Raw genomic sequence first — 26,763 nt, 5'->3', positions numbered from 1 at the left:
TATCTAGGGTAACTTATTATCATCCTCGTGACTCATAAGGCACTTGAGGCATAGAAGTGAAGTGACTTTCCCACCATCACACTAACACAAGTGGCAGAACACAGACTCAAAGTGATGTCTTCTAGTCCAATGCTTCCATGGTTTTCCATTCATTTTTTTCTATACCCTTAAGGATAGAGTGTGGCCTGATGGCTCCTGTTTTTTTTTTTTTTCACTTCATAATGAAGCAGAATGCCTTTTTTTACTTTGGGGGCAAGGGCAGCTCTCAGAAACCTGGCTGAAGTGAGAATGAATGAGGCTGAGAAACAAGAAAGGGACAATTTCTACAAAATGATTCTATTTGAATCTCAAAAGCCACTATTATGCCATCATATATTATTGCTAAGCATAAAAGAGATTTTTATGAGGCTCCTTTCAAGAGGATTACTCAGCTCCTAGTGCAGGTCCACAAATTTCAGGTGAGTGTGAGGCTCTGTGATTGATTGAGGCATGACAATTAAGTAGCAAGCAGTGGCAAACAGTCCACTCGGGAGGGGCCCGCACACACTCACTGGAACACTCTAGCAAGGCACCTCCTTAAAACTTTTAACAGTGGTTATTTCTCCCAAACTTATTGTATTAAAAATGGTTAGTGGGAAGAAATGTCTGGTTCTATGATTGCTTGCTTTTTTATGGGCTAAATTGGGCATCGAAGGCAAAGAAGAGGAGGAAGAAGAACAGACCTGTCGACTGCTGGGCAAGTTTGATTTGAATGGATATGTAGATGCCAAAAACCATGCACCTGTTATCAGAGGACTGTTTCCTATTTGTTCCAGGACCATCCCAGCAAATAAGTCTATTTTGGAGCCAGTATCAGCAAAATGTGAAGAGTAAGCCATTGTTTTTGTATTCTTTTTACATCAGATGTAGGAAGTGGGGTGAAGCAGTGGTGGGAGTGTGAGAGTCTAGAACTGGAGCCATGATGCCAACCCTGGCTTTTGACACTATTTATTTGACTCAAGATAGGTACTTACTGTTTCTCTGCCTCCATTTCTCCAAGGTAGACTTACCATGATTGCTTAGAAACAAGAAAGAAAATAGACAGATTTTGCATGATATAGAACACTGCTCCTGAGAGGATGGTCTGTGGAGCATCAGCATCACCTAAGAGCTTGTTAGAAATGTAGCATCTCAAGCTGCATCCCACATCTGCTGAATCAGATTCCACATTTTGACAAGACCTCCTGATGATTCATGCACACATTGAGTCTGAGAAGCACTGGTGTACAATTGTGCAGTGTTGCAGCTTTACTTTGAATTGTTACTAGACTAAAGGCTCCTGAAGTGAGAATACACAGTGCCAGAATGCTGATTTATTTATGAGCTAGTGTTCATAGCAAGAGTCCTCCGGCTGGAAGGCTGCTGGCCTGTTCCCCTCATCCCAGAATTGTCATGTCAACAAATGGGATCCATGACTGATGATCTGAATTTGCTAAGAACCCATTGTAAGAAAGGCAAACATGGGTTATATTTCTGGGTGTGAAACACACATAGTTTTGATGTGAAAAGAATGCCAGAGATGAAAGGAAATGAACTATTCACACTGTTTTACTGCCATAACAAAGCAGCTCTTTCTTTTTCATTTCCTTGTATTCTTTCTCAACATTTTATATAAATGCAAACATAATTTTTGCATAGTTGTGCTCATAGTTCGCACACGGTTTTATTTGGGAGCATTTTACCTCATATCTTAATCACTTCCATGATGCTGCATGGTAATTATAATTATAAATGCATTTTGTAAAAATTTCGGCAACTTCTTTTTTAAAAAATATTGATTTATTTGTTTGGCTGTGCTAGATCCTAGTTGTGGCATGTGGGATGTAGTCCCCTGACCAGGGATTGAACTCTGGCCCCCTGCATTGGGAGCATGGCATCTTAGCCACTGGACCACCAGGGAAGTCCCTTGGCAACTTCTTATACAATTCAATATTGACTGATCATAACTCCTTCCCTTTGGTCACAGTTCATGCTACATGTTTAAAATATCACTAGAGGGATAGATAAACTGTTGTTGGCAAAAGGAAAGGATTGTAATCAGCCCCTACTTAACTCTTTCCTGGGTCTTCTAATTCTTTTCCATTCTTACAGGGAAGCAAATGTTTAAGTGGGAAAGAAGTGCTTCTGCTCATGGCTACATTGTTTATAGTCAGTTCATTATTTTTCAAAGAGTTTTTCACTGATTCAATCTTTACTAGCATAAACTGAAAACCAGAGTTTGTCGTAGTAGAGGACATGTTATTTCATCAGTGCAGTCACTTAACTTGCTCTTCACCCTTCTTTGGAGCTTCTGAAGATTATTTTCCTAGCAAGATAAAATAGAAAAGCCAATACACATATTTTTAGTAAAAATCTACTCCCTCATTAAAAAATAATTTGAGATTTCCACTGTGATTGATACAGTGGTAAGAAGAAAGTATGTCCCATTTAAAAAATAATTCACTGTATCAAGGATATCTTGATTTCCCTCTCTAGTCCACCTGTTCTTATTCAATTTTCAGAGTAGTCTGATTGCTGCTTTATATCCTCAGTTCAGGGATTTTAGTTGAAATCAGTGGGAGAGAGGTTGTGTGTGCTTATTCCATCTTGACTTTAACTCAAAGCCTAAGGATTCTTGAAACGGTTACTTCAGAATCTTCTGACTTTCAGTGTTGCTGCTAAGAAGTCTGATGACATTCTGATTCTTCATATGTAGTATGAACCTTGTTTCACATGGTTTGGGTATCTAAAAAGTTAGTTCTTTGTCCTGAATTAGATCAGAAATATAAGGCTTCATTGTGGGGATTCTGCTTGTCTCTCAGCCTGTTGATTGAAACCCAAATTGCTCATCTTTATGCCATAACATACCTATATATTGGATATTATAAAAAATATTATTGGATATTATAAAATATTCTATTTACATTCCATATTTACATTTTTAGATATACTTTCTTAAAAATTAGAGCTATATAATTTTCACTGATAATCAGTAACAGTTTCTATATATCTGTACCCAATTCCAGTATTCTCCAAGCCTTTTAATATTCCTCCATGAGATGCAACTTTCCCTCCCAATGAGAAAGCCCTCATGGGAGGCCTGAATAGGTGGTATTCAGGAGCCAGGCTGGGCCTAATCAGATAATAATTTCATTTTGGCATCATTAATGTTTACCTATAGCTGATCTAGATATGCTAGTTGGAGTTTGGAGAATTCTTACTCTGAAACCCACAATTTTAACAGGATGCTAGTTTTGGTTGGCCATCAGTTAAACTGCATAGAAGAGGAAGGCTTTCCTGTTATTTTGGAAATGTTCAGAGAAGATAAAGACAATGAAATGGAAGGAAGAAAGGAGTATTTTAATTCTTGTTTTGGTTCATCTAAACAAAGCTAGGATTTAGAGAAATTTTCTGGGGAACAAAAGGTATACATTGTATAATGGTACTGTGAGTATCATAATGGAAATCACCAATGAAAGAAAAATTACCCCAAATCCCACCCTTTCATTAATTACCCTGCACTCATTTAAATTTTTTCCTATTGATAGTTATCCAAACATTCACATAATTTATGTATAGTTTTAATTATAGTATAGAAACAACTTTGCACACAGATTGTTTTACCTAATGTTACATGCATGCTGCAGTGTCATTTCTCTAATTATAGTTTTTTAATGATGGAAAATGTTCCCTTCAAGTCAATGTACCATAATTTATTATCGCTGGGCACGTTAATTCTTTCCAATTTTTAAATATCATAAATAATTCTAAAATTAACAATTTGGAACATATCTAGTTTTTTCCTTTGGGAAGAACAATCTCTTTAGATAAATTCTCTGGGGTAGAATTTTTTATTCAAAGCAGGTGAACATTTTTCTAGCTCTTGAAATGTCTTACTCTCTCACCTTAAAAAAGATATTGCTATATTTATTTCAAAAATGTGTATGCCAATTTATATAGCCATCTGTGTAAATTTAGAAGCCAGTTGTCTTAGGATGATAAAGCCCTACATGTTTAGTCTCCTGGTTCTCCAGTCTCCTCTTCCTATGCCATACCTATTCCTACCCTGTCTGCCAAGTGTCCTGATCTTCCCATTCCTAAAATGTCATGTCCTCTTGTTACCATGCCTTCACATTTACTGTTCCCTCTGCTTGCAGCATCCATCCCCTGCTTTTATATCATCCTTCAAGCATCAGCTTGGCTGTTAAGTTCTCCAGTTAGGTGCCCACACCTCTTTACCTCCTTGTCCCTATGTCTGTCCCAGTTGGTATGTTTATCATTTTGTGCATTGATTGGCTATTTCCTGTTTCTTTGCCTAGACACTGAAGTGTCTATCTTTGTCACTGTTACATTTATAGTAACTAGCACCAATGGAACTCAGTAACTATGTATTGAATGAAAGGCAAAGCTAAACTAAACTAGAAAGTTCAGTTAAAGAGATATGGAGGAAAAAATCTAATTTGCCAACAGGGCTATTTGCTATTAGATATTTAATTAAAAAATATTTATTGAGTAGAAAATATGGAGTTAGGTACTATAGCTACAGAGGACATTAAGAGAAACCATTCTGGAAGTCCTTGCTTTCAGATAGGTTAAAATTTGGTTAAAACTTAGAAAAAAGGAAGAGCTGGAAATAGAATAGTTATTTTTAATGGAGACGATGGTGTGATAGAGTACCAGAGAAATAATTTTCCTTTTTATGGCTAGGGAATGGAAAGGAGGAGGCATTTCATTCATGGTTAAATGTGAGAATGATAGAAAAGAGACATCCTCAGTTAGACAATCTAGACGTCAACAATCAAATCATGACAGGAAAAGTGATCTATTGGAGTCATATATAGTATATAAAAATTTTATGTATTGCTTATATGTAGGTCTATCATACGGAGAAGGCAATGGCACCCCACTCCAGTACTCTTGCCTAGAAAATCCCATGGATGGAGGAGCCTGGTAGGCTGCAGTCCATGGGGTTGCTGAGAGTCGGACATGACTGAGTGACTTCACTTTCACTTTTCACTTTCATGCATTGGAGAAGGAAATGGCAACCCACTCCAGTATTCTTGCCTGGAGAATCCCAGGGATGGGGGAGCCTGGTGGGCTGCTGTCTATTGGGTCGCACAGAGTTGGACACGACTGAAGCGACTTAGCAGCAGCAGCAGCAGCAGCAGCAGGTCTATCATAAGTATTTTCATGTATTTACAAAAATTTTGTTATTATAATTAATATCCAGAAGAAAACCAGAAAAACTTATAGGGAGATAAGGAGGAGGGAAGTAGACTCATATGGTAGCAGGGTCTTCCAATAAATGGGGAAAAATGTATTGAGGAATTACTGAGTGTTCTGTGTGGTGGTGGGAATTGAAAATAGAAGAATATTTTTGTGAAAAGAGATAACCACATGTCCAAAAAGATGCTTCCCAGGTCAAGCCAATCAATGATGAATATGATTCATACTTGAACCCTTTACATTTGGAATATCTTTTCATGAAATATTACCATGCACAGACAAGGCAGGTGCCCATTGATGTTTTGGCAAAAAGCTCCAGCACCAATCCCAGCTAAAAGCTGCTTTCCCCTCCACAGATCTACTCATTGACTGAGCCTAACAAAAGACGTTTCCTTTTCAGGATCAACTTCCAGGGATTCTGCTGGATGAAAACCATGATCCACACCATCAAGGAGATTAACGAAAGGAAAGATATTTTGCCCAACGTCACTTTGGGCTATCAGATCTTTGATACCTGCTACACTATCTCCAAATCCATGGAAGCAGCATTGATATTCCTTACAGGGCAGGAAGAAAACAAACCCAATTTTAGAAACAGCACTGGGGCAATGCTGGCAGGAATTCGTGGAGCAGGTGGATCATCCTTGTCGGTTGTTGCTTCAAGAGTTCTAGGGTTGTATTACTTACCTGAAGTATTTCAGAATATTGTGCTGGGTACAAATTTATAAAGAAACAAGCTATGTGAAACTGCAGCAAAGAGTAAGTAAGGTGATCAGGTGAGGCTGGGATAAGTTGCAGACAAAGAGGCTGTGGTGATGCTGATATTCAGTCTGCCCTCAGCAACTATGACTGGTGACCCCAGAATCTTCTACATCCCTTAGGATCCTGCCTTAGTTTTGAGCTTGAGATTGTGACCCAGTGAGTTTTATGTTGACATCTCACTAAGCAGTACTCTCTGAAGCACTAGGTGAAGTAGAGTAGCTGATGGAGAAATACTTGGTTGACTGATAGATGGTATAAGAAACTCATTTTGGTTCTGGCCTGTTTTAATACTTATCAATCATATTAATACTTATTAATCATGACATTTTTTGTTCAAACACTAACACTGAAAAGCACTTGGGAATTTCACAAAAGAGAGTGTTGGTATTCTAAGTTATAGATTATTTTTAGTTCAGGGGCTAGTGACATATTTCAGCCTAAGAATAGATGCTATTAATATTAGGAAGAATGGATAATTAAGAAAATATAAGTAAAGCTCTGTGTTTATTTCCAGGGATGGTTCACCAAAGTGTCAAGTCAAGACTTAGTAATGTGAAGGCTGATTAGGCTTATTTGTGTTACTGAAGTAATGGGAGAAGTTAAAATAATTTTTAAAAGTAGCATTTACATAGTGTGTCTAATAAAGCTGCATATATAGATGTGGGAGGAACAGGATGAGAGTGAGAAACAGAACCAAGAAGAGAGGTCAGGTGACAGAGGTGACATCTTCAATGTGGGCTTCATGCAGCTCAGACAGACTGTGCTGCTGTGAGCTCTGCCTCCCACAAGTCCCGACTGTGGTCCATGCCCCTTCTAGGAACCTCTAGAGAGAGCTTCTCCTTTAAATCTTGTAGTAAATCTGCAAAGAAAGTAAAAGAAGTCTTGTACACAATAAACACTTTCACATGTATTGTCTCATTTAATGTACTGAGTAACCTTAGGATATAGATGTCATAACCCTGATTTCACTCATGGGGAAACATAGGTTCAGAAGGTTTTAGTAACTTGATTATGTAGCTGGAATTCGAAATCAGGTGTCTCTGCTTCCAAAATGAGATTCTTCCCTACATATGGCTTCCATGATATCGGTGTTTGTGAGGTTGCAAAGAAGAGTGTAAACTTTAGCCAAAATGGAATAAGGCTCGGTCAGTTCAGACAGTCATGTCCAACTCTTTGCAACCCCATGGACTGCAGCATGCCTGGTTTCCCTGTCATTCACCAACTCCCGGAGTTTGCTCAAACTCATGTCCATTGAGTCGGTGATACCATCCAACCATCTCATCTGCTGTTATCCCCTTCTCCTCCCGCCTTCATCTTTCCCAGCATCGGGATCTTTTCAAATGAGTCAGCTCTTCACATCAGGTGCCCAAAGTATTGGAGTTTCAGCTTCAGCATCAGTCCTTCCAATGAATATTCAGGGCTGATTTCCTTTAGGATGGACTGGTTGGATCTCCTTACAGTCCAAGGGACTCTCAAGAGTCTTCTTCAACACCACAGTTTAAAAGCATCAATTCTTTAGCACTCAGCTTTCTTTATAGTCCAACTCTCACATCCATACATGACTACTGGAAAAACTAAGATGGACCTTTGTTGGCAAAGTAATGTCTCTGCTTTTTAATATGCTGTCTAGTTGGTCATAGACCAACTAGACAGCATATTTTTCTTCCAAGGAGCAAGCATCTTTTAATATCATGGCTGCAGTCACCATCTGCAGTGATTTTGGAGCCCCCGAAAATAAAGTCAGCCACTATTTCCACTGTTTCCCCATCTGTTTGCCATGAAGTGATCTTAGTTTTCTGAATGTTGAGCTTTAAGCCAACTTTATCACTCTCCTCTTTCACTTTCATCAAGAGGCTCTTTAGTTCTTCACTTTCTGCCGTAAGTGTGATGTCATCTGCACATCTGAAGTTATTGATATTTCTCCCAGCAATCTTGATTCTAGTTTATGCTTCATCCAGTCCAGTATTTCTCATGATGTACTCTGCATATAAGTTAAATAAGCAGGTGACAATATACAACCTTGATGTACTCCTTTCCCAATTTGGAACCAGTCTGTTGTTCCATGTCCAGTTCTAACTGTTGCTTCTTGACCTGCATACAGATTTCTCAGGAGGCAGGTCAGGTGGTCTGGTATTCCCATCTCTTGAAGAATTTTCCACAGTTTCTTGTGATCCACACAGTCAAAGGCTTTGGCATAGTCAATAAGGCAGAGGTAGATGTTTCTCTGGAACTCTCTTACTTTTTCGATGATCCAACGGATGTTGGCAATTTGATCTCTGGTTCTTCTGCCTTTTCTAAATTCAGCTTGAACATCTGGAAGATCAAGTTTCACATAATGTTTAAGCCTGGCTTGGAGAATTTTTGAGCATTACTTTACTAGTGTGTGCTGCTGCTGCTAAGTCGCTTCAGTCGTGTCCGACCCTGTGCGACCCCATAGATGGCAGCCCACCAGGCTCCCCCGTCCCTGGGATTCTCCAGGCAAGAACACTGGAGTGGGTTGCCATTTCCTTCTCCAATGCATGAAAGTGAAAAGTGAAAGTGAAGTCGCTCAGTCATGTTCAACTCTTCGTGACCCCATGGACTGCAGCCTACCAGGCTCCTCTATCCATGGGATTTTCCAGGCAAGAGTACTGGAGTGGGTTGCCATTGCCTTCTCTGTTACTAGTGTGTGAGATGAGTGCAATTGTGCAGTAGTTTGAACATTCTTTGGCATTGTCTTTCTTTGGGATTGGAACGAGACCTGACCTTTTCCAGTCCTGTGGCCACTGCTGAGTTTTCCAAATTTTCTGGCATATTGAGTGCAGCACTTTCACAGCATCATCTTTTAGGATTTGAAATAGCTCAACTGGAATTCTGTCACTTCCACTAGCTTTGTTCGTAGTGATGCTTCCTAAGGCCCACCTGACTTCGCATTCCAGGATGTCTGGCTCTAGGTGAGCAATCACACCATCGTGGTTATCTGGGTCATGAAGATCTTTTTTGCATAGTTCTGTGTATTCTTGCCACCTCTTCTTAATATCTTCTGCTTCTGTTAGGTCCATACCATTTCTGTCCTTTATCAAGCCCATCTTTGCATGAAATGTTCCCTTGGTATCTTTAATTTTCTTGAAGAGATCTCTAGTCTTTCCCATTCTATTGTTTTCCTCCATTTCTTTGCATTGATCACTGAGGAAGGCTTACTTATCTCTCCTTGCTATTCTGTGGAACTCTGCATTCAAATGGGTGTATCTTTCATTTTCTCCTTTGCCTTTTGCTTCTCTTCTTTTCATTGCTATTTGTAAGGCCTCCTCAGACAACCATTTTGCCTTTTTGCAATTTTTTTCCTTGGGAGGGATATTGATCCCTGCCTCCTAGATAATGTCACGAACCTCTGTCCATAGTTCTTCAGACACTCTATCAGATCTCATCCCTTGAATCTATTTGTCACTTCCTTTGTATAATCGTAGGGGATTTGATTTAGGTCATACCTGAATGGTCTAGTGGTTTTCCCTAAGATTAGGACAAAGCATAAACAGAAAAATAGGAATAATTTGTCACTTATGAAAAAAGTGGTCATCATGGAGCTATGTGATTTTAGGAGGTCTTATTGGAGGTGATGCAATAACATGGGATGGCAATGGGATGGGATGGGGAGAATGTGACATATCTTCTTAACTGCATAGTTGCTGAGGTTGAGGGGAAGGTATGTATGTATGAAATGTACATATGAGTGTCAGAAATTCATGGCACTGGCTACTCTACTTTCATTCTTAAATTCTCACTGATGGAAAAGTCACACAAGGACCCCTGGCAAAAAATAGAAAGATACCTCATTTATCTAGGCAAGTGGCTATAAAATGAGGGCTTCTAGTAAGTTTGTTGGACAATAAGACTTAAACTTGAGGTTGAAGTGAAGCTTCCTACCATTTTTCTCAATCTAAGTCTTGGGACTTACATACCCAGAAATTTTGGCAGAGAGAAAGAAGGAAAGAGAAGAAGAGAAAAAGAGGGAAACCAGTGATGATGGAGAGAGAGAGAGAAAGAACAAAGGGAGGGAGAGGGATGGAGGGAAGGAGGGAGGGAGAGGGAAATGCACCTGCCAAACAGACTGTGAGCCTGCTCATTCCATCATCTGTACGGATGAGGAGTTAGATCAGAGACAGAGCCTGGATGACTTGAATCACACACCTAGTCTCAAGAAAACATAGATGAAAGGGCTCAAGACCTTCCTTTCAGTGGTGTGACCCTGAGTAGGAAAAGTGGCCCATTGGATGTCATCACCTTAATAATTAGTCCCCCAACTTTCTTGGGGCAAGGTGGGAAAAGGGGCCCAAAGTGCTCCCTCTAACAGTCCCCACCCCACTTGGAACAGGGAGAGGAGCAGAAGTCCTTTTATCTTTGGAAGGGTGTGAGAATAAAGAGAGAACTGTTAAGTTCCCTCCTTCTCCAATACAAATACTAAGAGATGGTGTAATTTGAGGTTCGGCTATTACTTTCTAATAACTGCATGAATACTTTCAATCCTAGGTGGGCTATGCTTCTACCAGCTCACTTCTTAGTGACAAATACCAGTTTCCATCTTATCTTCGCACAGTGGCCAGTGATAAGATCCAGTCGGAGGCCATGGTACAACTTATCCAACATTTTGGTTGGGTCTGGATAGGCACCATAACAGCTGATGATGATTACGAAAAATATGGAATAAAAATTTTTAAGGAACAAATGGAGAGTGTCAACCTCTGTGTTGCATTTTTTGAAACCATTCCCAAAGTCCATTTTTCCTTGTTTGTTTTAATGAACAGAATAGTTTTCATAAATACTGGTCATAAAATGTTTTTAAATTTACATTTGTCTAATTTCTCTTCCCTGGTGGCTCAGATGGTAAAGCATCTGCCTGCAATGCGGGAGACCCGGGTTCAATTCCTGAGTCGGGAAGATCCCCTGGAGAAGGAAATGGCAATCCACTCCAGCACTCTTGCCTGGAAAATCGCATGGATGGAGGAGCCTGATAGGTTACAGTCCATGGGATCGCAAAGAGTCGGACAGGATTGAGCAACTTCACTTTCACTTTCACTTTTCCTCATGATTACATTTAGTTTATGCATTTTTGGCAAGACTACTGCAAAAGTGATACATATCCTTTTTTATGTCTCTTATAGGATGCCACTGTGTCTCATTAATGACACATTAATATTATTATATATTCTGTTGCTCAAAATTTCCCAGGTTTGACAATTGGGAGTCACTTTGAGTTGGCTCCTATTTCTTTGGAGCAAATCACCGTAATTTCTGATTAATTTACTTTCTGGAACACTAAGATATTGCAGGTTCATCTTGTATTTCTCTATCCGGTCTTGTAGTAGCCATTTCTCCTGAGTCCTATTTACATTTAGAATGGAATTAGAATCAAGATCTGAGTAAGAACTAAGTTGTTCATAGTACTGGGGAAACTGTGGTAAATTCAAAATGAGAAATTAACTTATGCTAAAGGTTAAGTTATAGAAATTAAGTTATGCTATAGGTTATGCTATTTTTCATCTTAAATTCTCTGAGTGCTTCTTTTTTAAAATAAAATGGATCCTTTTATATGGTAAACAACAACTCTTCATTATTTGATGATTTCAATATTACAATTTAAATTTTCTCAAAAAGCAACAAATATGTGTTAGGATTGCAGAGAAAAAAGCTTTTAGGAAGGGTCAAAGGACCTCATAGTGTCAGGGTTAATGTTGATGGTTTAGTCCATGAACACATTCCCTGAATAATGTAAGTTAAATCTGAAAAGCAAGACCTCACGTTAGAGAAAGTTAATGGGCACATTTAAGAAAGTTTTATAAATGCATCACAAAGTAAAAAATTGTGATTGATTTAAAACCAAAATGATACCTTTTACTCTTGTAGTTTATTTGACATTTCTAAATTCTTTTGCATGCCTGATGGTAGGGAACTCTGTCCTGCCATCCAATGAGGATAAACAGGCAGAATTATGGAAAGATTGTAAGGTGGCAGCCTTTGAAAATTTCCTTGCTTAACTCTTCTGAAGATTGGAAAAGAAAAACGAGTCTCTCCTCAATGGACCAGGCAAAAACATCACCCTGTTGCGAGCGCTGATGTAGTTGTCATGTTGATTGAAAACAGCATATAGTAAAAGAGGGAGAGCTAAAAGGGCACGTGTATGCTGACTGTTATAATACTTCCCTTGCTATGGGCTTCTATGGTGGCTCAGCTGATAAAGAATCCGCCTGCAATGCAGGAGACCTGGGTTTGATCCCTGGGTTGGGAAGATCCCCTGGAGAAGGGAACGGCTACCCACTCCAGTATTCTGGTCTGGAGAATTCCATGGACTGTATAGTTCATGGGGTTGCAAAGAGTCGGACATGAGTGACTTTCACTACGCTCCCTTGGTGTACTGACTTACTAAAACCTTTCAGCTATATTACCTTAATGCCTATGACAGAGGTAGGACAGGAAGGATTTCCCTTCTTTTATGGACTGGAAACTAATGCTTAGTTAGGATATACGACTCATCCAAGCTTATGTCACTTGACAGAGCCAGAAAATGACTCCAAATCATCATATACCATAATTCAGGCTCTTTCAGCTATATTGAGTGTCTTTCTGGTTTGTGGAGAGTAGGGATTGGACTAAGCCCTCTGGTTGGAAAACCTAAGTCCAGCATGTGGTGCTGACAAAAACCACGGGCACAGGATGTATCTCAGCTCAGACTGGTTACCTTCATACTACAGGACACATGCTCTTACCCCAGCTAAGGTTGCTGGCAGGAAGCAAGAGTACTAGAGGTATTATTTTGTTAGGGGCTCCTGTTCATGTCTATGAAATCATTCTGTAGGTGTGCACTCAGCTCCATCTACTTTTGTACTCTCCCCAGTGGCCTCTTTGGCACAGCCTTGTCTCATATATTATTCCCTTGGCTTAGAATCTCCTTGATCCCAATGTTTGTCAGGCAAATTGCTACTAATTTTTTAAAACCCAAATCAGAGGGCCACTTCCTGGGAAACCACCTTGAATTTTTCTAAGGCAATTAGTTAGCCACTCCCTCATCTATGCCCTGATATACAGGGAAGGGAATGGTGGTAGCAGGGCAGACTGGTACCTATCAGTCAAAAAATCTAAGAGGGGATAGTCTCTCTTCCCTAGGTATGTAGGTATTAGGAAAATGAGACATCACTTTACCTTGGTATAGATCAGTACTGGCCAATAGAAATTTAAAACCCACACAGGTAATTTAAAATTTTTAATAACCAAATTAAAAAATAAAAAGGAACAGATGAAATTAAACATAATATATCTTATTTAATCCCAAATAATATTTTAACCTGTGGTCATGATCATGGTAACATAATACAAAAATAATTTCTTGAAATTCGTAATGAGAGAAGTTACATTTCTTTGACCTAACTTTTTGCAGCCCAGTTTGTATTTTAGACTTACAGCCCATCCTGATTTGGCCAGCCTCTTTTCAGGTTTCAATTGTCACATGTGGCTAGAAGCTGTGGTATTAGACAGCAAAGGTATAGAGAAGGAAAAAATTCAGTCCCATGAATTAGATACGAGTTTTGAGATTGTTTTCTTTATAAAGCTTGTTTTCTAAGCAATAAAAGTGTCACAAATTGTTTTTTTTTTCCCTCTGTTGTTCCTTTCCCTGTTTTTCTAGCTAATGTACTATATGAAGACACTTCAGTTTACAACCCATAATGGAATGAGAATAGAAATTGATGATAATGGAGATGTGACTGGATACTATGATATTCTTAATTGGCAATTAGATGATAATGGAGAGGTCACCTTTGTAGAGCTGGAGAATATATATTCACAGACTCTAAATTTGAACTTGTGATGATTAAGAATGCAACAATATTTTGGAACACTGAATCATCAGAGGTTAGTTATTCTGATATTTTATTTTGTTTACATATAGAGAGAATTGCATTTCTGCGTTATTTCAGATGCTATGGAATATCAGAAACCTAGAATTGACTATTCTAATTTTTCCAAATATAAGGCATATCTTTTCTGTATAGATTCAGATATTTTGAAAAACTTTTTTGGATTATAGTTTTAAATATTAGTTCTATGATTTTGTTCTTTTTCCTCAAGTACTCCAAAATATTTGACTTCCTTTGTCTCTCTTGCTTTCATTCATTTTGTCTCTGATAATTTTTTTTTCTTTACCTCATCCTTATTCTCTTTATTATTTTCCTGCCTTTATTCAGTGCTCCTTATTAACCTTTTATTCAAATATTTTTTGAACACCTTGTGACTTTCCTCTTAATGTCTGAAATAGTTTTGGCTTTTCTTTAGTTTCTTTTCTGAGGTAAGTGAATCTTTTTCATTTCTTCCATTCTCAAATCCATTTATGTTTTAAATTTTAAAATATCTGATTTGAGATATTTTTTACACAACTCCAAGTGCTTTTCTGAGAATATTTAATTGAAGTGCTAGGGTATTTATTTAAACTATTACAGTATTCTTCTGCTTAATGGTTGTATCTGTGTTTTAGAGGGGAATTTTAATTTGCTGGAATATTTATTTTATTTTATTGAAGGATAGTTGATTTACAATGTTGTGTTAATTTCTACTGTACAATAAAGTGACTCAGTTTTACATATTATATATACTTTTCTTTTCCATTATTGTTTCTCACAGGATACTGAATATAGTTCCTGTGCTATAAAGTAGAACCCTGTTTTTATCCATTCTATATATAATAGTTTGCATCTGCTAATCCCAAACTCCCAATCTTTCCCTCCTCTTCCACCCTTGGCAGTCACAAATCTGTTCTCTATATCTGTCTGTTTCATAGATATGTTCATCTGTGTCATATTTTAGATTCCACATGTAAGTGAGATCATATGGTATTTGTCTTTCTCTTTCGGCAATGAACATTAAGATGAATGTATCTTATTGAATTATGATTTTCACCAGGTATATGCCCAGGACTGGGATTGCAGGATCATATGGTAGCTCCATTTTTAGCTTTCTTAAAGTTTTTATTGGAGTATAGTTGATTTACAATGTTCTGTTAGTTTCAGGCATATAACAAAGTGAATCAGTTATACAACTCTCTCTCTTTTAGATTCTTTTCCCATATAGGTCATTATAGAGTACTGAGTAGAGTTATTTGTGCTATACAGGAGGTCCTTATTAGTTGTCTGTTTTATATATCGTAGTGTGTACATGTCTATCCCAATCTCCCAATTTATTCCACCCTCCCCTTACCCCCACTGGTAATCAGAAATTTGTTTTTTACATTGGTGACTCTACTTCTATTTTGTAAATAAGTTCATTTGTACCTTTTTAAAAAAAATTCGATATGTAAGCAATATAATATGATATTTATCTTTCTGTGTCTGACTTACTTCACTCAGTATGACAATCTCTAGGTCCATTCATATTGCTACAAATGACATTATTTTGTTCTTTTTTAATGACTGAATAATATTCCATTGTGAGTATCTACACATACACACCATATTTTCTTTAACCATTCCTCTGTTCATGGACATTTATGTTGCTTCTATGTCCTGGCTATTTTAAATAGTGCTTCAGTGAACACTGGGGTGCATGTATCTCTTCAAATTATGGTTTTCTCTGGATATATACCCAGGAGTGGGATTGCTAGGTCATATGGTAGCTCTATTTTTTAGTTCTTTAGGAATCTCCGCACTGTTCTCCATTAGTGGCTGCAATTTACATTCCCACCAACAGTGTAGGAGGGTTCCCTTCTCTCCACATCTTCTTCTGCTATAATGTTTTGGTTTTCATTTTCTGCTTTCTTCCTAGAGTAAATGAATATGGAGTCACAGTTACATTTTTGGTTGATTTTTTGGATAAGGATGATGGGTTTGGGTGGCTCACAAATCTCTATTTCAAGACTGTCTTCTTTCGTTGGTAGAGTGAAGAGCAGTTTATTTAAGGAATTACTTTTTTTGTGGAAAGGGAAGGCTTAATGTGTCTTTTGATTTTATGGTTCACTTTTGTTTCTACAGAGTTCTTAGTTTTCCTTTCTAACTTTTTACTCTTTCAGTCACATCACAGAAAATGTACTTCTCCCTCTGTATCCTTTCTGGTCCCACCACAGTGGTGAAACCATCCTTCTGAGTCGCACCTTCAAGACCTTGCCCTATAACCTGACATTTTATTTCTAGGAATGATTTTGTCTACTCTCTATTAACCTTAGTTTGTCTTCTCCCTCTTACTTTTTTCTGCACAGTTTTCCCAGAATTCCCTCATTTTCCATACATCTAGGGATGAAGAGGGTGCTCTAGAGGTATGCTTGCTAGAATTTAATTACTTTGAAATTCGTAGCGTTTTTAGGCTCTTTATGAGGCTGAAGTTGTGGGTCATGTGTGGTTTTATTTACATTAAAAAAAATCTGTATGGTCTTTTGCAGAGACTGTGGGGAGATTCATAATTTAGCAGTTACCATTACCCTAATGGTAGGCTGACAGAGGAGCCTGGCAGGCTCCAGTCCAGGGGGTTGCAAAGAGTTGTACATGACTGAGTGACTAACACATCAACAATTATAAAATTTTTAATCCCTCCACCTCCTATAGCAACAGGAGGGCTTTGATATGCAGAACTGCAGCTCTGAACATTTTAAAAGAGAGACTGGGTCCCCTGGTTAGACAATGTAAAGATAATACCTGGAGAAGCCCTAGGGGAAGTTCACCAGAAAACTCATCACTTACCAAACAGCTGAACTTTTTACCCTGAGTGAAATATTAGTTGTAGGACTGTAGGTCTTTTGATATTCTGGTTTACTGTTTATCTGTAGTGTTACAGTAAAACAATAGGGTGGCAGAAGGGCACTGGCAATTTAATCTTCCATGTGAATCTGCCGGAGGAACCAGCAGGAGTGAGAGAGAGTTGTAAGTGGGTGTCAGGACAGCCAGCATTTTTTTATTTGTGGCTGCAAGACTATTTGGGGGGTAAGTTGTCTTTCTACATCTTATTTCTTGTTCATGTATGTCCTCTCTTCTTGTATGGCCCTTTTGGCCTGAGATCTGAGGTCCCTAAATAGTTTTCTGAATCATACTGGGAAAGGATATAGAAATATGTGACAAGAAAATTAAGATTTCCGATCTCCTGTGCTGTGCCAGATATCGAGGGCATCTTTTTATCTCTCTTTCTCTCTCTTATTTTTTTGGTCCTTGGTTTTCCATGAGTATCAGTAAACATACACAGACTCATATATAGTCATACATACATACATACTACTTCCCCCCTTACTTAGCCTGGCCTTAAGCAGCTCTTGAATACATGGTTAGTGTTAGTCACTCAGTCGTGTCTGACTCTGCCACCCCATGGACCATAGCCTGCCAGGCTCCTGTGTCCATGGAATTCTCCAGCAAGAATACTGGAGTGGGTAGCCATTCCCTTCTCCAGGGGATCTTCGCAATCCAGGGATCCAGCCTAAGTTTCCTGCATTGCAGGCAGACTCTTGTGTCTGAGCCACCAGTGAAGCCCTTGAATACATTATGGCAGGAGAAAAGTAAAAACTTAGTGTTTGCCACTGTAGGGGCCATAACTCTCTTCTGCATTTTATTTCTTTGAATTAGAGCTTCTCTGTCCAATACAGGTATCCCTAGCCACATGTGACTTTTAAAATTAAAATTAACTGCAATTAAATAAAATCAAAATTTTAGTTTCTTAGCACATTAACTACATTCCAAGTGCTCAACCTCCATGTGTGGCTACAAGCTACTATATTGGACAATACAATATATAACATTCCATCATTGCAGAAAGACAGAGTTGCTCTAGGTCTAGAGTATAAACCACCTTCTGTGGCCCAGAACTGTCTCCCTGAATGGGGCCTGAGACTGTTCCCTTTTGTATTCCTGGTGCTAGTTGTAGAGCAGGTGCTCAATATAATGTTTTGCATGAAAAAAGAGATGTTGCTGCTTGTATATACAAAGTTCATAGAATGTTTGTTCTACTAAAAACTGATGGAAAAGGAGTAAAATGTACTCGTAGATTTCTATTTTAACAACATTTCATTAGAGCATAGTAATTTTATTTTTCTTATCTTTATTAAAATTTAGAGTTATATATATTAATACATTTTATTTATTTCTTCTCCCTGGCTGCACGATGCAGCTTGTGGGATTTTACTTCCCTGACCAGGGACTGAACCTGCACCATCTGCAGTGAAAGCACAAAGTCCTAACCACTAGGCCGTTAGGAAATTCCCAAGGTTATACTTGTATAATGAAATTGGTTCAAATGTAATTCAATCCAAATTCACTAAGCATCTACTATGTGTCTGCCTCTGTGTTAAGCACTGCAAAAGGACCAAAAGACTACTGCCCTCACAACACTTACAATCAAATCATTAATTAACTGAACAGATATTTATTGAGCACAATATTATATGTGCTACACACTATTTTAAGAGCTGGGGATGTGCCAGTGTACAAAACAGAACAAATTCCTACTTAATGGTAAGACTAACATTTCAGTGGGAAGAAAGAAGCAACATATAAGATAAGTAAGTGATATAGTATTTTAACGGGTGATAATGTTAAGGAGAGAAAAATAGTAGGGATTATGGTAAAGTGCTGGGGAGGGGGTGTAATTTCACATAGTGTGATCAGGGAAGCCCTCACTGGAGTGACATTTGAACAAAGACTGAGAAGAAAGTGAATCAGTGCATTAAATCTACGGGAAAAGCATTCCATACAGAAGAGACAGTAACTTCTAAACCCTGAGGCAGGGGTGTCTTTGGCATTTTAGGAGAATAGGAAAGGGTTCAGTGTGGCTGGAAAGAGAGAGAGTAGTGGAAGAGGTGAGAGGGGTAAAAGAGGAGGTGGGGGGGTGGAAGAGAAGGTGAGAGGGGTGGAAGAGGAGGTGAGAGGGGTGGAAGAGGAGGTGAGAGGGGTGAAAGAGGAGGTGAGGGGGTGGAAGAGGAGGTGAGGGGGTGGAAGAGGTGAGAGGGGTGGAAGAGGAGGTGAGGGGGGTGAAAGAGGAGGTGAGGGGGTGAAAGAGGAGGTGAGTGGGTGAAAGAGGAGGTGGGGGTGGAAGAGGTGAGGGGTGGAAGAGGAGGTGAGAGGGATGGAAGATGAGGTGAGAGGGGTGGAAGAGGAGATGAGAGGGGTGGAAGAGGAGGTGAGGGGGTGAAAGAGGAGGTGAGTGGGTGAAAGAGGAGGTGAGAGGGGTGAAAGAGGAGGTGAGGGGGTGAAAGAGGAGGTGAGGGGGTGAAAGAGGAGGTGAGGGGGTGGAAGAGGTGAGAGGGGTGGAAGAGGAGGTGAGAGGGGTGGAAGAGGAGGTGAGAAGGGTGGAAGAGGAGGTGAGGGGGTGGAAGAGGAGGTGAGAGGGGTGGAAGAGAAGGTGAGAGGGGTGGAAGAGTGTCAGGTCACATAGAGCCTTGGGGGCTGTTGAAGGACTTTGGCTTTTACTCTGAGTGAAATGGTGAGCCATGGAAAGTTTTGACAGAGGAGAGTTATGATCCCACTTAGAATTTAAAGAATTATTCTATCTGCCATGTTTCAATTAAACCAGAGTGGACAAGAGTAGGATCCACTGGATTTGCTGATGAAATGACCTTGAAAGTCCCCTGCATCAACAATTAGTAGATGGTGTAGGCATGATTTAACTCATGATAATAAACTGAGTCTGGAAGTTGATGAGCAAGTGGGCCTGAGTGAAGGTTCATGTGGGCAAGTAGTAGAAAATATGGTTGGAGATGATGGTTGAGACTGGTGGTGTCAATGACAGAAATGGGGAATTGGGAAGGAGGAATTGGGTAAATGGGGATAGTTTTGGACATGTTGAATTTGAGGTAAGGATGGAATTTCAGAGTAGGGACATGTTGGAAGTTTAAGATGTGGAATTAGAGGTTAGGTGGGAAAGGCTGGTGCTAGAGTCAAGATTTGGGAGTTCATGTGCAGAGATGCTGGTTGAACAGAAGAGAATGAATGAGCTGTTTTATACTGAAAGATAAGAAGAGCAAGAACAAAAGCCAAAAGAATGCCAACAGTGATGAGGTAGGTAGAGGAAGTAGAACCAACAAAATAAATAAAGAGGACCCAATGGAAGCCAAAGGAGCCTGCATTTCAGGGAGGAGTTGATCAAGAGTGTCAGATATCTAAGAGAGAGAAAGGAGAATGTGTCAGACATGACAAGAAACATTTTAGTGAGGTGAGTGGGTTGGAAGTGAGATCATGAGGTTGAGAAGGGAAGCGATACTCAGAAAGAGAACAAAAAGGCATCAACTTATTGTGATGATTTTCAAAGAAAGGTATATATATAAAGAGCTCTTTTTGGTGACTCAGACTGTAAAGAGCCTGCCTGCAAGGTGGGAGCCCCAGATTCGATCCCTGGGTTGGGAAGGTGCCCTGGAGAAGGAAATGGCAACCCACTCCAGTGTTCTTGCCTGGAGAATTCCATGGATGGAGGAGCCTGGTGGGGTATGGTCCATGGGGTCACAAAGAGTCGGACACAACTGAGAGACTAATACTAGCACTTTTTAGAACATTGGATCAGGAGAGAAGAAATAAAGTCATTCTGTGATCACGCACACACACACACACACATACAACTTATAAGAAGCCAATCTATTATGTTTAAAAATACATATTTAAATAATCTTATATACTGTAACTGAGCTCAGAGATTTCTGATATTTTCCATTGTTATCTAACTCAGATTTATCTTGCAAAACTCAACATAGGAAAATTCTGATTTCCAAAATGAATCTTTTCACTTTCCAAAATGAATCTTTGCTTAATGGAAAAATACATCTTATCTCCTTTTTAAATGGGAAGCTCCTCATTTACATTAAGATATAAATTTACAAACATTGCATTTATAATGGACTTCAATGTACACAACCATGTACAATGTACTATGTTTATCACCAAATTTTCTAAACTTTTTACGAGAAAATATCCCAGTGCTGTGCCTTGTCCATTTTTCCTTTTTGCCGTGGAATTTTCCTCATGGAGTAGATCTTTCATTTTTATTTTGTACTGACTGAATGATACACAGGCTGTGTTGGGATGACCTTGCTGAGAAGTCTTTCTCAGGCACTCAGGATGATTCTTGGCGTCTCCCCTCAAGCAGAAAGAGGCTTGACAAATTGTCCTCTCCTCAGAACCCCATGGACATAGAGCCTGGTCTGAGTCTTCAAAGTTAGAAAGAGTTAGGTTTAGCTTTGCTAATTTCTAGAAGCAACCACTGGACTTTTCTAGAAGCCTAATTCTAGAATCAACTTCAGGACTATTAGCAAAATTCCTCTAGGCTTTCCAGATCATTATTCTCTTTGTTATTCTTTTTTAAAACACTTTATTCATTTTTAAATTATTTGTTTATTCATTTTTATCTGTTGCTTTGTGCAGACTTTCTCTAGTTGCAGCGCGCAGGGGCTACTCTTTGTTGCAGTGCGTAGGCTTCTCGTTGTGGCGGCTCCTCTTGTAGCAGAGCACAGGCCTCCGGCGTGCAGGCTTTGGTAGTTTCAGCTCACGGACTCTGGAGCTCAGGTTCAGTAGTTGTGCATGGGCTTAGTTGCTCTGTGGCATGTGGAATCCTCCCAGACCAGAGATCGAACCCCTGTTTCCTACACCGGCAAGTGGATTCTTATCCACTGTGTCACTAGGGAAGTCCTGTCTGTTTTTCTTGCCCAGTTATCCTAGGTTTTCCAAGAAATCACAAAATGTCCACAGAAATCCAGGTGGAAACTTCCATAGCTTGGCAAGCGGTAGAGACAAAGGGCTTTGTTAATGTGTGGTATTTGTCTTTGCTAGCTTCCCCATTCAATGTGTACTGATGTGTGTCAGCCTGGGACCCGGAAGGGGATTCGTCACGGGGAACCTATATGCTGCTTTGACTGCATCCCATATGCTGATGGATACGTGTCACGGTAACCAGGTAGAGATGATCATTTTTCACTGACATTAAAATGCAAGTAGATTAAATATATTTTGGCAAAGAGGGCCTTGGGAGCCTTCTTTATAAAGAGATGTGAACAACTTATCACAAAAATTATGATCCATCAAACTATTGGATGTTCTGTGCAGTGTGAAAAAAAATACAACATTGGGTTTTAGTTCTAAAGCTGCTGCATTTAGAAAGAAGACCTGAATCCATGAATTTCAGAGAGGAAAGTTTTTAAAATGAGATGTTAAATATGAATGCATGGATTCATGCATTCATGAATCCTTATAATAATTTTATAATAATTTTAATTCATTCATGAATACTTTAAATTATTTTAATTTTTGAAGTAGATTAAACATTAGTTATAGAAAAATAGTTAATAAGTAGTAATAAGTAAATTATAGTTCTATGTTTTACAGACTTTTAGACTTTTACATAGACTTTCTATGTTTTACAGACTTTTATTAGACTATTTCTCTAATTTAGAAATAAGAGATCTAAAAGTACATCCCTAAAGGCAATTGGCTCAAGACCATAATTACTCAAAGTTTGTAGGGCAGGTGAATTCTGTATCTATTGCTCTATGAATTATTCACTACAACCTGCTGAATTTCTGTTCTTGGCCAGAATTTTAGTTGGGCTTGGTAGGCTTAGCCTTATGAAGCATGTTGCAGCAGGTTTATTTTTATTGCTACCTTCTGTTAAAAATAGCACAAATTGTACTTATCTTTTGCCAAAAGTTCAATAGCAATTTATTTAAAAGAGAATTTTAAAAATGGAAAATTTTCCCCAAATGGAAAAGAAAACACATTATCTAAACAACTCCAGGGATTCCATGTACCCCAGACTCTGAAGAGTTGCATCAAGAGAAATCCAGTCTAGCAGTCAGAAGTGATTGAGAGGAAATTCCAGTCTTTACCTGCATCTTTCAGAGAATGGTGAAGAGATACATTTCATAATCTACCACAGATTCACCTCAAATTTTTCTTATGTAGCAATATTCTCCTTTGGCTTCCCAGGTGGCTCAGTGGTAAAGAACTCATCTGTCAATGCAGGAGACATGGGTTCAATCCCCAGGTTGGGAAGATCCCCTGGAGAAGGAAATGGCAACCAATTTCAGTATTCTTGCCTGGGAAATCCCATGGACAGAGGAGGCTGGCAGCCTACAGTCCATGGGGTTACAAAAAGAGTTAGACACAACTAAAATGACTAAACAATATTCTTTAGAGCCTCTGCTCAGCTAAATGCCCCCCAAGTGTTTTCAACCTTAGTATTGTTGCTATTTTTATTTCCTTTCTTTTAGTTCTCAACCTTTCTCCAACTATTGTCTCAAATCTGCATCTGGAGGGTGAGGAGGGGAAGGCTGAGTGGGCAAAGACAAATTGTCTTCAGTAGGTGAGGAAGATGTTGAATAAAAGGCTGAAAACACTCGTGTTTTATAATAATCCGCTGTATCCTTGTCACAAACCTTGTTTTACCTTAATAGCTTTAATGTTCTCACATATTTGTGGACTGTTCTTAGGTTTGTGAGGGGATACACCACCCTTCTCAATTAGATAATTAGAGGAGAAAGAAAGAGGCATCTTACTTAAAAAGATTCATGCAGAAACAGCTGAAATCAAGGAGGAAGACTGAATTTCCAAAATTGAAATGAATTCTCAATCTTTACTGTTAGCTGCATACTCTAAGACCATTTTATCACTGATTTTATTTTTAAAGATATATATATTCTCTATAAAAAATCTCATTGAGTCCTGTATGAGGCCTTTGGTTCTTCTGGGCAATTCACAGCTGATGGGGACAACTGGATTTCTTTGCAGTCAGTCCTCTGTTCTTTGTCCATTAGGTCAAAGGGAGTGTGATCAATGTGGTGAAGACTACTGGTCCAATCCACAAAAGAGTGAGTGTGTGCTGAAAGAAGTGGAATTCCTTGCTTATGATGAGGCCCTGGGATTCAGGCTTGTCATTCTTTCCATCTTTGGGGCACTTGTAGTCTTGGCCGTCACAACTGTGTATGTGATACACAGATATACTCCGCTGGTGATGGGTAATGGCCGGGAGTTGAGCTTTCTTATTCAGGTTTCTCTTGTCATCACACTGCTGTCTTCCATGCTTTTTATTGGCAAGCCCTACAACTGGTCTTGCACGGCCTGTCAGATCACTCTGGTACTGTGGTTTTCTCTCTGCCTGTCTTGCATTCCTGGTAAGACTATTTCACTGTTTTCAGCCTACAGAATTTCCAAATCCAAAACTCGACTTATATCCATCCACCCTCTTTATTGGAAAATCATTGTGCTAACCTCTGTTCTAGTTGAAATCGGCATATGCATAGCCTATTTAGTATTGAACCCCCCAAGGGTGTACAAGAACATGGAATCTCAAAATATAAAGATTATTCTGGAATGTAATGAAGGTTCTATAGAACTTTTGTGCTCTATGTTTGGGATGGATGTCTTCTTGGCCTTACCGGGCTTTCTCACAACTTTTGTGGCACGCCAGTTGCCACAGGATAATTACTATGAAGGAAAACGCATCACCTTTGGAATGCTGGTCGTTTTTATCATCTGGATCTCTGTTGTCCCTGCTTACTTGAGCACCAAAGGCAAGTTTAAAGTAGCTGTGGAAACATTTGCAATCTTGGCATCCAGCTATGGTTTATTGGGTTGTACATTTGCTCCCAAGTGCTTCATTATTTTGCTGAGCCAAAGAGGAACATGGATGAAATTGTTGGTGGAAGAGTCCCTTCTCTCCATAAGAGCATCCAGCTGACTTCAGCCTCCTCTGTGAGAAGCAAGTCAACAGTACCACGGTGTCAGCTGTTCTGGACGACTAGAGTCATGCATGTGTTGCTCAGAGTGGCAATGGTGACGTGGTTCAACATTCCCTTTTCAGGTGGCTCCCCTAGCAGCCACCTAATGCTCTGGGGTAACTCTAAGGATTTGGGTTCTGGTAGTGTAATCAAAGCATGGCTTATGAAATCTCATACCATTTGACATGAATTAGAATAACTGTTATTATGGAAATGTAACCACTTCATTAAAATATTTCATAATACTTTGGCATAAGGAGTATATGTAGAGAATATAATAGGCACAAGTAACCTAACATGGTAGAAGGAAATATTTGGGACTTGAATATGTTTTTTTCATCATGGACTTCTGATCTAGAAATTTACATTAGACTAAATCACCATGTGGGGACCCAAAGAGACATCTTGTTCTACATCCTGTTAATGCCTCTATGGAATAGATAGCTTTGCACTGACTGAGGTAAGAACTACATATAGCTCATAAACTTTCCCTTGGAGCAGAGCATTTGGTAAGAGAATTTATGTTTCAAAGGATTCTGTGGCATACAGAGAATATAGAAGGAATTGAGATGTGAACAAAACTCAGCTCCTTCTTGAATTCATAATTGGAATCGACAAATTTCTCCCAGAGGGAAGGCAACCTACTCTAGACTTTTCTGGATAATAAGTAGTAAAGTATTAGAGTTTCAAAACATTCTTCTTAAAAAATAAAAATGAAGGGAATTAAGTGTCAGCAAAGCAATCAATAAGTTGATTATGTAATGAATACCTGGATGGCAGAAAAGCAAATGTTTACCTAGAGCAGGTATTAGAATGAAAGATTTTTTAGGATAAATTAAGTGATAGATATTTGCCCTCTGATTATCTGGAATTAACTGGAATGTTATAAAAATATAAAAATATTTTCAGCCTTCTTTCAGATATGAACTTTTATAATGACTTATATATATGTTTATGTGCATACGAATTGTGTATAGAAAAACAGAATTTGTAGAAATGCTGATATACCAAATATCCATGTGCATCCTTGACTCTAGGTAACCAAGAAGATCAGAGAGAGCTCTCTTTTCAAGAGAAGTTAAAAATACTTGTGAATATCAGTCAACCAAAGTGGGCAGAGATTTATGAAGGCTTGTGGGAGCAGAAAATGAAACCATGATGACTAGTTTAGCAGAATAAATGTCAGGAATTAATTTATTGATTCTTAAAGAGTGGACCAGATGAAGGGGGTTGAACTTCTTGTATTTTAAACAGAAAGTTTACTGTAAGGCTCATCAAAGTGAGATCATTTGTTGAAGGGCTAATGGTATCCTAAACTTTCTGGTATAGCATCTATTTACCCATCCATCTATCAAAACTTTTACAGTGCTTTTTTGCATCACAGCTCTAGGATTCTTAGAGAAGAGGCTATATTACAGCATGAAGAGTGGAGAAGTTGCTTTCTTTGCCTGGTCACACAACCCAAGGGTGGACTTTGAAAAAGGGAGGATAGTTTGTCAAGGTATCAAACAACAGGAAAATGAGAATATGAGTCAGATTTTTTTTTCAGTTATACATATAATGGGTATTCTAAATGATTCATTCTAAAGGACTGAAAAAAAGCTGAAAAGTGGCTCAAGTCTAGTGACTTTTTGTATAAAAATATATGTCAATCTTAGAGTATGTATTTTTCTGAGATATTGTTTATTGAACATACCGAATCTAAAAAGAAGATTCCAGAAGTCCATCTGGATAATATCGAAGTCTCCATTATCTCCTTTAATATCACACAGCTCAGCAGTACTGTCTTATTGAACTTGTGTTCTTTGCAATTATTTATTTTTTTCTGATCAGCGGTGAGTTTGGAAAACTAGAGAAAATAAATATTATTAGAAACAAAATAACAACTGAACTTGCCTGTTTAGTGTTTACTCTTACAACCTTACAATTTTAAGATGAAACTTTTATCTAAAAGGTCTAAAAGGTCTGAAGTCATCACTTGTTGCTTTGGTACACATGTGTTGTTATAGAAACTGGTTTAAGGCAGATAAATTGAATAATGTGATTGTCAAAGGATGATCTAATTATAA

General features: G+C 38.8%; 1 protein-coding gene across 1 annotated transcript; it reads left to right on the top strand.

The window, feature by feature from the left end:
- Positions 1–624: 624 nt before the first annotated feature.
- LOC129644501 (vomeronasal type-2 receptor 1-like) lies at positions 625–24,718 on the top strand. Its single transcript, XM_055570107.1, is given in 10 exon segments — positions 625–869; positions 5,645–5,936; positions 10,513–10,769; positions 12,417–12,444; positions 13,661–13,799; positions 13,802–13,887; positions 21,753–21,876; positions 23,732–24,583; positions 24,586–24,665; positions 24,668–24,718. Coding segments are annotated over 10 exon segments (2,154 nt in total).
- The last annotated feature ends 2,045 nt before the right edge of the window (positions 24,719–26,763 follow it).

The sequence above is a fragment of the Bubalus kerabau genome, chromosome 2 (genome assembly GCF_029407905.1).
Source record: "Bubalus kerabau isolate K-KA32 ecotype Philippines breed swamp buffalo chromosome 2, PCC_UOA_SB_1v2, whole genome shotgun sequence".
Classification (NCBI taxonomy): Eukaryota; Metazoa; Chordata; class Mammalia; order Artiodactyla; family Bovidae; genus Bubalus; species Bubalus kerabau.
The sequence above is the reverse complement of the archived record's forward strand: the minus strand, read 5'-3'. Positions and strand labels throughout refer to the sequence as shown.